This window comes from Sphaeramia orbicularis, chromosome 14 (genome assembly GCF_902148855.1).
Source record: "Sphaeramia orbicularis chromosome 14, fSphaOr1.1, whole genome shotgun sequence".
NCBI lineage: Eukaryota > Metazoa > Chordata > Actinopteri > Kurtiformes > Apogonidae > Sphaeramia > Sphaeramia orbicularis.
Genome location: NC_043970.1, coordinates 23,334,315 through 23,350,587, shown reverse-complemented (window position 1 = coordinate 23,350,587; position 16,273 = coordinate 23,334,315). Strand labels below are relative to the sequence as shown.

Below are 16,273 nucleotides of genomic sequence, written 5' to 3'. Positions count from 1 at the left end.
TGTTAAATCAGATTAATCACAGGGTTGTGGTGGATTAAGATTAAATATCATTCATTTTTAATCTGTATTCATCGTGTTTCATTTTGTATGAGCAAACAAACTCAAGGAAGAAGGGAATATTATACACTTAATGTTTTTGTCGCAAACTGGTCGACATGTTAGCTGAAGTGCTGGCAGAATCTCCGACAAACGTATGCTTCGCGTTAATGTGGTATTTTAAGATGGAAGTGCTTTGATGAAAAGAAACTCCTTCCTGCAGAGTGTGCATAATACTATATGTTGGTCGACTGTTCCGTCTTGTTTTTTTTTTTTTTTTTTTTACTCAAATTTCTGTTTAGCATCTTCAGTCTTTATCGGTTGGTTCTGCTGCCTGTCACTACTGGATTAACTGCCCATTTGCCCATGCATGACACTAACTCCACTGGGACAAACTGCCCGAAATGTGTTGGCAGAGACGTTCAGAGTCATTTTGCACTGCAGATTGGTAAATTGTGTTAAAATTTTTAATCAGATTAATCATGATGATGGATTAATCCGCTTTAATGCGTTAATTTTGACAGCTCTAGCTATAATATTATTATCCTTATTTTAGGTTATGATAACTGTAACCAAATCTTTTTAAATACTATATTGTTTATCTTGCTAACATTCAGAAACTACAAACCTCTGCTTTTATTTTACCAGTGAGTGTAGGAGTCACTACAGTGTCAGTGTTGAAATGCACAGTAAGACACTACAGTAAAATATTTTGGTCTCAGTGCAGAAAGGGGGCTTTTCAGTGCACAGTTTGTCTGTGTGGGTTCTCTCTGGGTATTCCAGTTTCCTCCCACCATCCAAAGACATGCACCTAAGAGTTGGTCAGTCTAAATCAGCCGTAGGTGTGAATGTAAGAGTAAGTAGTTGTTGGTCTGTATATGACCGCCCTGCAATGAATTGGCGATTGGTATAATAACAAATGTGAAAACACATATTACTTCTGTAGGTGTTATTTGTCTATGTTATTTTAATTCATTTTTTTCCTTCCTTTTTTAAATGGAATTACGCATTTTAAAACATTTCCCTGTGGTCTACATAAACTGTAAATGCTATGCTTGGGTCTGAATTCTTCATTAATTCAACTCCACAGGTCCATCTTCAATCCTATTTTTGAGTAATGACACGAAAAAGGTTGTTTTGAGCACTGGCCCTTTAAATGCACATGACTCCACCCCCTTCCGGGTTGTTGACTGTGCTGCTTTGTCCTGTTCAAGCAGCAACTGAACATTTTAGGTAATCGGCTCGAAGTTTGTACATATTTTCAGTGTGGACTACAACTGCTGCTGCTGCCAAACAATTATGGCGCACTCTGAGAAATGTTGGTCGGAAGTCTTGACCTTATATGTGCAAACGTCATGATGTAACTACTTATAAAACATAACAAATTAAGAAACTTAAAACATGTTGTAGAAATGCATTCAGTTTTTTTCAAAATGAATATAAAGATAGCTTTGCGGCACCAGGAGGGTTCAAATTCAAACTTTATGAACTATTAGGGTCCACAAATACACAAATAAATGTACCAAAGACTAATAAAAGTGGGTTTAGCAAAATATGACCCCATTAAATTTGACAGTTGTTGATTTTGCTGTTGGTTTTGATCTGGGATCAGTTGCATCTGAAATTGAACTCCCTTTGAAAAGCTCTAAAACATCTTTGTGTCAATGTGACATTTGAAGCATTGCTTTTCAAATTTGCATGACAGCCTGGTTTTATTGCCCAGCTTGGCCCTGGCTGAATGGACCTTTGAGAGTAAAAATTGAGTGAGATAAGTAAGGTAATAAATACAATGTCATTGGAAGCCTATGGGCGGTGTACTAAAATCACATTAGTTCAGCAGGAGGAAGCCCAATTACAGTATAATTTCATTTCTGGGTATACTTGACATATGGAGTGATACATAATTGAAACTGACCTGTCAGCGAGGCTTCAGAGTGAACTTATAGCTCCAGCTTGGCAACTTAACACACTGATATAATAATGCTGGTAATTGAACTGTATGTCAGATCTTTACATTGAAAGAATACAAAAACTGTGTTGTAGTATGACCTTCACGCATGATGTGTAGTTTGAATTGAACATAATAGATAAACCTTACAATTGGCATGATGATTAGATGATGAGTTTGTACAAAAAAACTAATAGAAAGGACTATTTTTCCACCCTCTTCAACCTTATATGCACAATACTAGTATAGTCTATAATCATCCCCCATGTTACAAGTGATGAACACAATCTATTTTTTATTCCACAATTCAGATGTCAAGGACAGGCTCCCCACGCATTGATAACTGTAGAAATATAGAAATAGCTGTTGTACATGTTATCGTACATGTTATCCATCTCATCGTGCCTTAATGTTCATGCCATATCTTCCCGAGACCTAGGAAAGCAAAAGTTTGGGGTTTTTTTTCAATATTAAATGATAATAATTGTCTTTTCCAGATACATTTTTCATTTTTTTATGGAATGTCTGTTGCAGTGGACAGCATTTTTTTTTCTTTTGTTTTGTTTTGTTTTCTTTTCTTTTCTTCTGTTTTATTTTATTTTATTTTGTCCTGTACAGAGGACAAAAATGCATTGCTGGGTCTCAAAAGGATATTAGGTCATGAGCTTCTTGAATTTCTTTCCAACAAACTTCTGAAATTTGGATTTCTTTTCATCATCCCTATTACAGCCTCCATACTACATGACCAGAAAATAGGCAGAATAAATGTACAACAGTAACAAAAAAAAAAAAAAGGTTCAAATAGGGTTAGCAGTTTGCATTAGTATTTTTACTTTACAAATTACGGACATGACCAATTCACATGGGATTAAGCTCATGGATGACTTTTGCAATTTTTACAAATGACCACAGTTCTACAGGTAATGCTAATTTAATGCAAATAGGGCTTAAATAATGAAATCTGAAGTAATGTTTGTCTGTACTTTTAGCCCAATTCTCACAAGACCCACATGTCCAGTGGACCTCTGGTGATTTGGAAATTAACCCCTAATGTCTGTGTTTCGTCAGTACATTCACATGGAAAAAGTCTGTTTTTTTTTTATTCAAATGTACTGGCTTTATTCCTCACTATTGATCTCAAGGGCAGGTTCACTTACAGAAAACTATTGAAACAGGAAAACATTCTGTATTATAGCTGTCATGCATATCATCCATCTCATCATATTTCAAGATGTCTTTCATTTGCTCTTTAAGTGAATATCCATCCTATAGTGACATGAGCCTCCTGAATTTCCACCCAAAATACTTTTTAAACTTGACTTCATCATCACCAGCACAGCCTCCATCATCTTCAACTAGAAGATAGGCTGAATGAATTTGCACATCGACACTTATATTATCACAGGAGCTCTGTTTTTGTTAAAATTGGGTAGGTGTTAATTTTATATGGAATTTTTACTTTACAAATGACATGACGTGGCTGATTCACAGAGATTATGATCGCAGATGACCTCTTGAATTATTAAAAATTACCAGAAGTTCATGGGCAATGCTACTCCTGTATGCTTGGGTGCCTTAAGGGAGAGAAAATGATAATGATTATAAGAACATTAGTCATTTTTTATAGGAGGAAAGAATTTAAAATGAAAGAATTCTGTCTGTCCTTCTGGTCGTCCATCTGACATTTTTGTGCATCCCATTTCTCAAAGACTGTTCATCTGATGCTTTTCAAATCTGACACGTGTTTTTTTTTACCACTAGGAGAGGTGCAGTCCACAGTTTGATGGCTGAATTAAAATTGTTGGATTTTTTTTTTTTACACATTTTTGAAATTTTCAACTTAGACAATTTGTCCAACCAATTTCTCAGACACTATTCACCTGAAACTTTTCAAATTTGACACACATATTCTTTACCACTAGGTGAGGTGCAGTCCTATGGAAGAGGATTCGGGCCATTGAAAAAAAAAAAAATTCTATTTTTTTTTTATTTTTATTATTATTATGAGAAAAAAGTCAAATTTCAACTTATAAGGTTGAAAGGGTGTGAGGGTGTAAGAAAATATTAGTTCAAATGCAGATATTGTGGAGGTTCATTTTTCTTTTTTTTTTCTTTCATTTATTATAATTTAACACTGCTTTATTAAATAATGTTTGTTCCTTCCTTTCTGATGTTAGTTCTGAACTAACAGAATATGAACATTTGAACAGAATCTTAAACTGTAATGTCTGTAAAACATCATTTAAGTTTGAACGCAGGAACATTTTGTGATATAGCATTAGATCCTGTTCTGATCAAATAATAATGTGTTTAGTATTTGTGCATATTTTTGGTGTAATTCAGTTCTTCAAGGAAATAATCATTTAAAAAAAAGAAACAAACAAAAAATTGCCTTTTTAACAGTATCATGTTATATTGGGATCTATCGGGATAAATCGTATCGTGATCCTAGTATTGTGATTTGTATTGTATCACCAGATTCTTGCCGATACACACCCCTAATGATTGTCCAACCGATTTCTTGGACACTATTCACCTGATTATTTTCAAGATTTACACGTAAGATTGAAAGTTAAGGCTCAAAATAAATTCATGGGTAGGCAGGGTGTCACTCTGCAGGAGGGCCAAAGTGTTGTGTGACCAGGCGCTGCTTACTTTTTCACTTGTTTTTCAAAAAATTATTAACCTATACACTATAAAAGAAGATCGGTGTCACAAAATGCTAATAATTATATTTGTTCTATGCATTAGATTTGCTTTGTTCTTGGCAGAAAAAAAGAATGAAATCCAAGCAGCCTCTTTCATCCAAAAGTAAATCTAAATTTTATTTGTATTTGTACATCAGTGTAAAAAAAAAAAAAAAATACTGTTATCATTAAAAATATTATTAAATTGTAAAATATGGCCTGCACCTTTCTTATCAATCTTGCACAAAACCTTGTAAAACCTATTGTAAGCAGAATATTGATCCATGCCTGCACAGTGTGATTTTAGGGTTTGTGGCATTGAAGTGGTGGAGCCTAAAGTGATATTATTGAATTATTGAGATGTTATTACCCATATCATCTGGACAAACTACATTAAGCAGCCTTCCCCCTCCCCAAAGCAAGAAAAAGTATATTTTCTTCTTAAGGCTGTAAGAAAAAGCATGAAAAAGGTTATTTTAGAACTTCTCTCATCTTATACTCTCACACAAGAGAAGGATTATGTTCATTATTGAGTTTTTTTCAAGCAGTTACGACTTACTGTTGTGACAAATTGTAATTTCAAATTTCCGGGCATTTAATAAATGTGACATTGTTAGGTGTGTTCTGCTGCAGATTAAAAGATTTGCCAAAATAAACATAAATCAGTGTCTCTGTAATGATGTGAAAACTCTTGTATCTGGAGTGGCATTTTCAGTACATCTTCTGCAAATGACACAAAGGAAGCAGGGTTGTTGTGTTGTCATTTTCAAACATAATCACATTTATTTTCTGTTAATAATCCTCAAGGTTAAGTACAGTACTGAATCATCAAATATACTTTATACAATTTATTCAAAATATGAGTCAATCCTTCAGTGTTTATTATGCAGAAGTCATTAAACATTTCACCTTTTTTTTTCTTTTCCATTCTTTTTATTTTCTATTTATTTTTTTTCAATTAGAGCCTCTGCTTTTGCTTTATTAATATACTGACTCATACAGGAACATTTATTGTCTCTCTACCTGTTTTTAATCACCTTCGCCGTGTACATTTGAAGGTAATATCTTGTTTTTTCAGCGCCTCTCATCATCTTTTATGTGACGTAGCATTGACATTATATAATATGTCCTTCAGTATATTCCTTTCACCACTTTGTCATTTTTGATCTGGCAGTAGCTTTGGGCAATATTCAGTTTAATACCTGTCTAATGTTTTTTTGTTTTTGTTTTTAACCCCACCCCCCTCTAGTTTTGTTCTTTCTACTCTGTTCACAGAAATATGTTCAGTGACCCACTGCAGTCATTCTGTTCAGTCTTAAAAATCCCTGTACTGATGATTGCTCCCATCTCAGCAGTCAAACACTCTGATGACTGACCAGGCTTCAGTTGTGAAATGTGAATTCAGGAATTGGTCTGGGATTTTCCAGAGAAATAAAATACGCCGGCTTCATAACACTGTCCACTGCTATGATTAACTTGTTGCACTTATTATGTGTTGACATGGTATAAATTGTGTCCTCTTCTGTAAATGAAATCTCTTTTTCCATCATATTTACAGTGCTATTCTAAATATTACTATTTGAAGTTTCCCTCCATCGCTTGCTAACCCCTCCTTGTTGTCTTTCATCCATTTACTCCATTGTCTCCAGACTACATCTTTACTTAGAGGTGGAAGAATCTCCTCACACTTCCTTGGCTGTTACCTAAAGCAAGTGTTGAATATGCATGAGTTCAGCCTCATAAACTGCTGCTCTCAGCGCTAAAGTCAGTAGGAAGCCCAACTCAGCAGATGGGGAGAATCAGAAAGAAAACTTACTGAAAGAGACAGAGAGGAGAAGAAGGACCGTGTTTGATTTATCTTCTATGGAGAAAGATAAACCAAATTTTCTCGTTCCTTCATGATGCCCTTGCAGAGAGACTGACAGCTCAGGCCGGTATGATGCTAGCATCACATGCACACCTGAGAGAACACTGACTTTATTTTGTGTGTGTTTATGTGCGTCTGCATGAATCAGTTTGTGTACTTGAATATGTAAGGGCTTGAATGTGTGTATGCAAGTGGTTTTGTGAGTGTCTGTCCATATCATTTTGCTTGAAGCTCTGGACAGTTGCCAGGCAACCGTGGCACTGTCAGGCAGTTCAGCACTCGGCTGGGCAGCCATGAAGCACACACTTCCTCATGCCTATAGTTTTGATAGGCAGCACAGGTTAGAGCTGATATGGTACCAGGTCAGAGTCACATCAGGATAAGACCCAGTCAACTGGTGGGATGAATTAAGGATCATACAGTTATACCTGCACATCCATACTTATAGTAGGATACCTTTAATACCTGAAGTAATTCTATCAAAGGAAGTTGAGGAATACAAATACAACCAAATTTAAAATACACCAAGTTATTCATATTCATTTAATAACTAGCACCATGGAGACTGTAGTTTTCCTTTTAATTCCAGATCACAATCAAATCATAATTTTTCATACGTTTGTTATGCAAGACTATGGCTTATTAGAGAAACTTTTACCGATGTGGTTCTGAAATGAATCTAATGAGCATTAGCAAAGTTGGCTACCTTTTAGTTTCTGTAGTCCACTGCACTAAGGAACTGCAGAGCTCAAAAATAAATGTAATGTTTTTCTAGTTTTAAAATGTTCCAAAAATGACTTTTTAACACTAGTAAAAAAAAAAAAAAAAAAGATCAACAACAACAACACCACTAATGACAATTATCATCATCATCATCATCATCATCATTTTCATTGTGTGCTTCAGTTATTGTCATCCCTTAGAAAATTTCCAAAAATGTCCTGCTAAATATATTTTATATGAAATACATACAGCAGTATTTAATATGATTAATAGTAAAGCCAGGATGTTTTCTCCCCACTACTCCAACTTTTTGTTGCTGTTCAGTGTAGTGGTGATGGTAATCACTACCATCAGCATCACCATCAGCACTGCTGTTTCCAGCATCACCACCACCATCATTCACATTATAATCACTAACAATAAAATTTAATTTGCTTTTCAACACACTTCACAAGCTTGCTGACTCTCCTCTTCTACCATCTGCCCCTGCCATCTTCTTATACTGTTCTTTTTGTCTGTTTGCTTCTTTCAAACAGTGTTATGAAATAAGCAATACTTAGTTATGCACATATTTTTCTATGTAAACATACGTACAAATACTTAGTGGAAAAAAAAAAAATTGGGGGAATCACATTTGGACTTGATACTAGTACTACTCAATATATACAGACAGTTAGTGATAAATATAGACACTAGTACTGTACATACATTTATTATTCATTAACAATCTATACTTTTCAACTGTGAAATAAAGTGCACCAAGTGACTTTGTGAAAGGCCACCATTTTACCATGTCCTTCTACCTGTCTTACTGTCTCGTAACTAGTAATTTCTCGCATTGGTGTGGAAGAAAAGAAACAAGGGCCCTGACATAGAAGGCCAAATAAAATACTAGAATAAAGTTGGAATGTTTTCCCAGAATGGAGGTGCAAATGAAAACTTTGTGAAATATGTGCTACTTTGTACAAGCCTACTGCGCTGTGATTAAATACTGTAAGAACAAAATATTCTGCGTGTGTGAGCATGTGTATGTGTGACATTTTGTTCAGTTTATTTTATCTTGTTGTGGGTGTGCACCTACTGTGTAAATGTGTGTCCTGGAAGTAGGTGAAACATGCCTTCTGTTGCTCTCCTCCTCTCTCTGCTGACAAGTTGTCTTTACTGTGTTGTATTTCCAGCGTGGGTATTTTAAAATGAGTAATTTGGCAAGCTTTCCGTGTGAAATCTCATCAGATGTGCTATGAGTTGGAGGCCGAGAAGTTCCTGACAATGACAGGATGCCATCTTCTGTTTGTGGTGGGATATTTACAAAAGAAATGCTTTTAATGGTATCCTATGCCCTTAGGTTCCTACCCTCTGTTCGCATACGCATAATCTGTACTTTCCCTCTCTTTTCCTTTCTGCATTTGTTCTAATTTACCCTGCAGGGTTTCTGAGCACAGGGGACCAGTCTGCTAAGGGGAACTATGGCTTGTTGGACCAGATCCAGGCCCTGCGCTGGCTCAATGAAAACATTGGCCACTTTGGAGGGGACCCAGAGAGAATCACCATCTTTGGCTCTGGAGCTGGTGCCGCCTGTGTGAACCTTCTCATCCTCTCGCACCACTCTGAGGGTAAGGATTTCACTGTCAATGTCACGTAGCCTCCACAAAAGGGATTAACATTTCAGGACAGGGTGGGTAGGTCCCCCCTCCCCCCCCAAGAGCAGAGATAAAGATAGATCTATTGGGATATCTTATTTCCCTAAAAGAGGCAACAGTCAGGAATGAGTCATTTGCTTATGTGTGTAAATATATATGGAAAATGTATGTATCCTAAAAACAACATAAAATGATTCAGTAAATTGAAAGAAAACCAGATTGTCAGTCTGGACTGTGTGAGTTGACAGATGGATGAAAACAGTAGGTTATTTACCACAAAACCATTACTCACCTTGGGACACATGCCCCATAATAATCCCAAATAAAGTCATTCCACGTGGAGCTAAAATCACTGAACTGCACAGATAAAATAGTCTTTCTCCAATAAAACTAATCCCGTCTGGACAAGGCATTAGAAATAGATACAATATATATATGATACTAACTTTCATATCTTTGACTTAGGCTTAACAAAATGCAGTGAACTGAAATGGAATGTTATAAGGATTTTGCACATGTGTTATTGTTTGGTGTGCTCGTACTGTAGAGCTCTAAAACTGAAAACCATGTTCTGTATGAGTAGTATTTTAAAATTGTTTCTGTAGACAGCCAGTTGAAATGTTCTATTCTCTCAGCTCTCTTTATAAATTACAGTGAGATTCACGTCACAAACAAAACACAAAAATCCTAAAATCTCATTAAAAAAGTATAAAAAAAACATCACCTTGCTTTGGTTGTTATAGTTTAGGCATTAATACATACAGTATGATATCACAATGTTAATATATTTAGGGAGGTTTCTAAAGTAGTCACCAGATGTTTGCTCACTAATCCTTTTGATGTGATCTTCCTTTGTAAAGCCCAAAAGGTGAATGGCACTTTATACTTTACCAAGAATTCAGATTATGCTAGTATTAAACTGTTAACCTCGACACTTTTGAATTGACTTTGAGCAGATGATAATTTAAATGCATGAACCACAGAAGCCTAACTTTGCACGCTAACAAACACATCTTTGTCTTGTGTTGGTTATTTGTCAGCAAATATTCAGGTAGACATGAAAAAACACTGAATTATTTAATAGTAGTGGCCGAGATGGTCTCGAGTTGTCATGTAATGTTAGGTGAATTTCATGCTTTCAACAGACATAAATAAATGCATACAACTGCAATCGATGTGATAGCACACCAAATTGCATGAGTTACAAAGCCGTATAACAAACATGCACATATTTGAACAGCATTACTTTTGTCCAGGCTCCCCAGATCTGCATCCACACATGCAGTGTGGGTCTGCGTCAGTGGAAGCGGGGACATGTAATACACAGTCGTGGTAAAAATGTATTATACGATGTGAAAATGTAGACCTAGTTTGCAGCTTCTGGTTCCAGTTTTTGGTTTCGGTATGGTTATTTTAGTCAATAACATGATTAAGATTTGGCCCCAGCAGCAACCTCCGCAGGGGTAATAATCAGCAGCAAGCTGAACGTCCACTGGGGGGCTGGTTCCAAAGGCCAATCAATCCCCATAGATCCCCATGTTATAATGACTGACTTTACAGCAGAAGTAAACATGTTTATAAGCTGTTTTGGACTTGATAGTTAATTTACCCCCTCAATAACAACTGTATGGCGGAGGGGGGGGTTATATAACCCACCCATTTAATAATAATAATCTAAAGCCAAAACTTATATATTATTAGGAAACGGCCATCGTGATTGATTGGTAAGTGTTATCAGTTGAGGTGAACATTTGAAACTCTTGCTTACTGAATAAATTGATTGATTGTTAATTTTCACATACAAATGTATTCTCGGGCTCCTCCTATCTTACCTCTGTACTTATATGTGGAAAAACCAACAATAGTATGCTCTGCGTTTGCAAAAAAAAAAAAAAACATACTGATGGTGGTTCCTAGAGCCAGAACAGAGTTGGGTAAAACTGCATTTCAATATGCTGCCCCCCCTGCATGGAAAGCCCTGCAAAACAGCCTAAATCTATTTGAACTTGTTACTATAGGTGAATTCAAAGCTGTTTTAAAGGAGCGTGAAATCAATGAGCTAGGTCAATGTAACTGTTTTTAAACTTCCACAAATTATTGTTTTGTAACTATTGATTGTAAGTTTTTGTATTATGTGTTGATAATGTCTTGTCTTGTCAGAAACTGTGTGTTATGCTGCTTTTCTTGGCCAGGTCACTCATGAAAAAGAGATTTGTAATCTTAATGAGGCTTTTTTTTACCTGGTTAAATAAAGGATATATAAGATCTGCTGTTGTTGTATTTAAGAGATTATACAAACAAGGCCATTCGAGGACTCAGTCATGAAGTTTAATGATACATCATTACAATAATTAATGTAACTTAGCTGCGGTAGCTGATGTTAGCATGAATATGGGTTGAATTATATAGTCTGCTAGCTAGCCTGCTAATTAGCTTAGGCAGCAATAATTAGAGTTTTTACATTCCCTCACTTTAATGTTACTGTTATGAAACGCAAGTGTATGGGTTGTAATTACCTCCGCCAAGGAGGTTATGTTTTTGCCAGCATTGGTTTGTCTGTTTGTCTGTCTGTGTGCAAGATAACTCAAAAAGTGATGGATGGATTTGGATGAAAATTTCGGGAAATGTTGATAGTGGCACAAGGAACAAATTATAACATTTTGGTGGTAATCGGGGGTGGGGGGGCCACGGGGGCCTACGGATCTGCCTTGGTGGAGGTCTGCGCTCTCCGAGTGCTTTTCTAGTTTATTAAGTAGCTAAAATTACTTGATGGTGTTTATTTTTACACTGTTAGGCTAGTTGATGTAGTCAGAGTTTTCAGCAAGTTCTGGGTTCATCCTTCATTCTTCTCCAACTCCATCCACTTGTCTCTATAAATTCAACATGGCGACATCGATGTTGGTTCATGGAATTGGTGAAAGGGTCGGGCATGGTCCAGTGAAGAAACCATTATACTTTTTAGGTGGATGCAATCATTTCCTCACTTTTTCTAGAATTGTACGTACCATGGCAGAGGTGTGCACTCAGTTGAAGGCCCCTCAACTACATACATATGAATTAGTGTCAGAAATCCCCTCCATTTTGAAGCCAGGCTATAACACCACAAAGTGCCGAGAAAGTTGGAGGATGAACAGTTTCTAAAGGTACTGTATGTGTAGATGAGAGATGAGATGAGGAGATGAGCTGGAGCTGCAGCTGAGAAGCTTCTTAATTGATTTCACAGGGAGAGGAGCGGGGGTGGGGCACATGCAGAATATGGGGGGGCTTAATTATTAATGACAGAATCTGCAGATAAAACAGAGGGACAGCAAGCCACTTTACATAACAGTGCAGTGGTGCAACAGTGCAAGCAGATTTCTATTTTTCTCTGTGTCTCTTCATCTATCTCCCTCTGTCTTTTTCTGTCTTCGCTTGTGTTATCCACCTTGGTCATCAAGCCCACTGCTGTGTGTAGAGTTGTCACCATTTTTCTTCCTGCTGTCTCTCATTGTATGTGTTAGAAGTATTTCTTTTTCCCATCCAAATGTTCGCTAAAATTTTTCTCAGCTATGCAACGCAGCAGGGTGTCTTCTTCATCTTGCTTCGTATGTAATACTCTACAATTGCTCCTCCTCCAACATATGCATTATTTAAAGCACTCACACTCTAAGGCCCTCTAAGGCACTGTAAGTGTGTCAGAGGGAAAATTGTGCTAAACTGAGAGAGAATAAGTGATTGTATGTTATCTGTACCTGCACTCATGCTCTGCTAATACTGTATATGCTCTGTTCCTAGGCCTGTTCCACAGAGCCATTGCTCAGAGTGGCTCCGCTATCTCCAGCTGGTCAGTCAACTACCGACCACTGATGTACACCAAGATCTTGGCCAGGAAAGTTGGCTGCTCTCTGGGGGATATGGCTGAGCTGGTGGATTGCCTGAGGAGGAAGAGTTTCCGCGAGCTGGTGGACCAGGACATCCAGCCTGCACGCTACCATATCGCTTTTGGCCCTGTCGTAGATGGGGACGTGGTTCCGGATGATCCTGAGATCCTCATGCAGCAGGTCAGCGCCTACCGCTCACCCAGATGTTCGTTGTTCTTTGAAACAGCACTGGACTCCACTTGTTTAAAGGCTCCATGTAAAATGTTTATTGGCATCTAACTAAAAGAAGAAGCTTTCATTAGACCCAGTGTTTGGTTAGGTATGGTTAGGGAACATGCAAACGTAATCCAAACTCAAACATACCAGGTAATTCACCTTTAACATACAATACCACGTCGTCCCTTGAGAATCAGCTGGTTCTATGTCCACTTTTCCTCACTTTGAGAAAACGGAGTTTGAAAATTTCACCTGTCTGATCTCTGATATTTGGAGAGTTATCAATCATCTTTTGTGTGGAATAGTGTTGACTGTGGAAGGTACCCTAAACATATTGTTAGCATGTTCTAAATCTCCATAGGCTTAGAGATATAAGAAGTCAAAAATGGACATAGAACTTTCTGATTCCAAGGTATGTAAGTTGCCCCTGGTCAGCAAGTTCTATGTCCAACATAGGACCTGGTGCCTTTACAGGTGTCACTTATGATTGAAATCAGGAAGTTCTATGTCCACCAGAGTTGTTTTTAAAAAAGTTATGAACAAACTAAGAATATTTTAGTCAGTGATTACATGTATTTTATACTGATGTCACAAAATGCAACATTAAAACCATCCTTTGCGAGTGTTTTCCAATCCACATGTATTTAAGGTTGACAACTAAAATGAGCACCTCTATCCTTTTTCATTAAAGATACAATGGTGAATAAACGTGTTAGGACACCTGGAGTACCTGAGCAAATTGTGTTAACTCAGTTTTCATGGCAAACAACCATTTTCCAGCCATACTTCAATCCTCAAAGGCAGGAGAATTAGCTGTGGAATGTAGGCAAATGATGTGTAACACAATGAACGACCTTTTTAAGACTGAGGATTGATGAGTATTGAAAATTCTTCATACATTCATAGATAAAAGTCGATGAATGAGCCACATTCTCGTTTGAACCTGACACCGGACAACATTGCCCACTTGACCAGAATCTATAACATAAAAAATAAAAATGAGAAAAACTGTATAAAATGCAAAAATTGCATCAAAATTAAATATACATTCACAGATAAAACGATTATATCAAATCAGTGACAAGTCTGTAAATGAGTCAAATTCTCATTTGAACCTGAGGCCAGGACAATATTGGCCACTTGACCAAAATCTAGTATGAAAGAATGAAAGTATGAAAAATAAAACTTATCCAGAAATGCCAAATTTTGTGTCAAAATGCCTCATACACTCAAATATAAAATGACTATCAAATACACAAGTTTATCAATGAGCCACCCTCTCAGACCTGACTCTGGGACAGCCTTGCCCGTCTAAAAATGCCAAATTTGAACACTGAACTACTTTGAACAAACATTAAACAAAACTATTTACATGATAGCCCCCTAACACGACAAAATAAAGATTTACAATATCTGTACATTATCACTGAACAATTTACCCATTAAAATAATCCTCAAGTCTTTCAGAAGGGATCAAAATAGAATGTTTTTTTCTGAGGAGTTCTCATTTTGTGCTTTACATGTGCTCCATGGCCATTTTGAGCGAATGTCACATGATCCAGGTATGGCCCCTGATTGGGTCCTTGGACATAGAACTACCTGATTTGAAACGAGGTTCACTCAGGACATAGAACTAAATGTTTCTAGGTGTGAGTGTGTGTAGATGTTTAGCTTGGAGCCAAGCACTTTGGGACATAAACTTTAATGATTTTATAATGTCCTGATATGCATAACTCCATTTCTGCAAAAAGTGGACATAGAACCAGCTGATTCTCAAGGGAAGACATACCCACAAACCACTTGGTGGAGTATACCCGCTGGAGATTTAACCAGCTCATTTGACACATATTGAAAACATGACAATTCTTAATCTTAGGTGATGAGACAAATTATGAAAATTGCATTCCAATATGTGCAGTGAGGTTCCCCATAAGTCTACCAAAATATTACTGAATGTTTAAAGGTGACATAATGTACCCTGTTGAGGTCACTCTCTCTTGATTTTTTTTCTTCTATGTGTTGCAGGCCTGACTTAAAAAAAGGATGTATATTTATATGTATTTTAAATGAAGTAGAACTGAAAATGTGTTAACACTGTCGACAATGAAATATGAGTCAAAATAAATTTTAATATCACTGCATTCTTTTTTAATGTGCATTTTTCTTACTACTCCAACTTTTTCTTATTAGGGGTTGTATATAATATATTTATAGCTAGATCTGTTTCATAATGGAAAAAGAAACGAAAACCTTATTTTTCACCGTATATCCCCTTTATAATAGCTCTCTCTCTCTCACTGTCTACATATACTGTATATAAATCCACTTTAATAGCCTGTCTTTGGTGTTTGAATAGATAAGCAATGCTGCATTTCTTCCTGTCATGCTTTCTGTTTTGTGTCACCAGGGCGAATTCCTCAACTACGATATATTGCTGGGTGTAAACCAAGGAGAGGGCCTGAAGTTTGTTGATGACAGCGAAGGAGAGGACGGAATATCAGCAGCCTCATTTGACTATACCATCTCCAACTTTGTGGATAATCTGTACGGATACCCTGACGGTCAGGCAAAACCCTATTTTACTTTCAAAAGTCATTTTAAGCATAGCTGAAAATTGATGGTTGAAGATTAATTATTTTTGTTGCATTTTATTGTTTAAGAAATACATTTAAAAAAATGTTACTTTTAAATATTTGTACTCACATTACTTTGGTGTCTCTTCCAAGGTAAAGATATCCTACGGGAAACTATAAAGTTCATGTACACAGACTGGGCTGACAGGGACAACAGTGACATGCGTAGGAAGACCCTCCTGGCTCTGTTCACAGACCATCAGTGGGTGGCCCCAGCTGTTGCCACTGCCAAACTGCACGCTGAGTTCCAGTCACCTGTCTATTTCTACACGTTCCACCACCACTGTCAGACTGAAGCGAGGCCAGACTGGGCAGACGCAGCCCACGGAGATGAAATCCCCTACGTGTTTGGGATCCCCATGGTGGGAGCCACTGACCTCTTTCCATGTAACTTCAGCAAGAATGATGTAATGCTCAGCGCTGTAGTCATGACATACTGGACCAACTTCGCCAAGACAGGGTGCGTTTAGTGTTTTTTCTTTTTTTTTTTTTTTAAATGGAACAATTGTAAGGTATGGTAAGGATTATTCTTAATAAGAGAATATGAAGTTTTGTATTTCCGTCTCTTATGTCTACACTGTTGAAGTTAAGAGAGATTTTTGGCAAATATGGCCAAAGTACAGGTGCCTTGTAGGAAGCCTGGAGGCGTCTCCCTTCTGTTTG

General features: G+C 37.0%; 1 protein-coding gene across 1 annotated transcript in view; it reads left to right on the top strand.

The window, feature by feature from the left end:
- nlgn2b (neuroligin 2b) overlaps positions 1 to 16,273 on the top strand; it is a 69,501-nt gene that overhangs the window by 47,986 nt on the left and 5,242 nt on the right. Inside the window, exons 5-8 of the mRNA XM_030154311.1 lie at positions 8,689 to 8,874; positions 12,676 to 12,941; positions 15,385 to 15,538; positions 15,704 to 16,070. Coding sequence (XP_030010171.1) covers positions 8,689 to 8,874; positions 12,676 to 12,941; positions 15,385 to 15,538; positions 15,704 to 16,070 — 973 coding nt within the window. The remainder of the gene's footprint in view (positions 1 to 8,688; positions 8,875 to 12,675; positions 12,942 to 15,384; positions 15,539 to 15,703; positions 16,071 to 16,273) is intronic.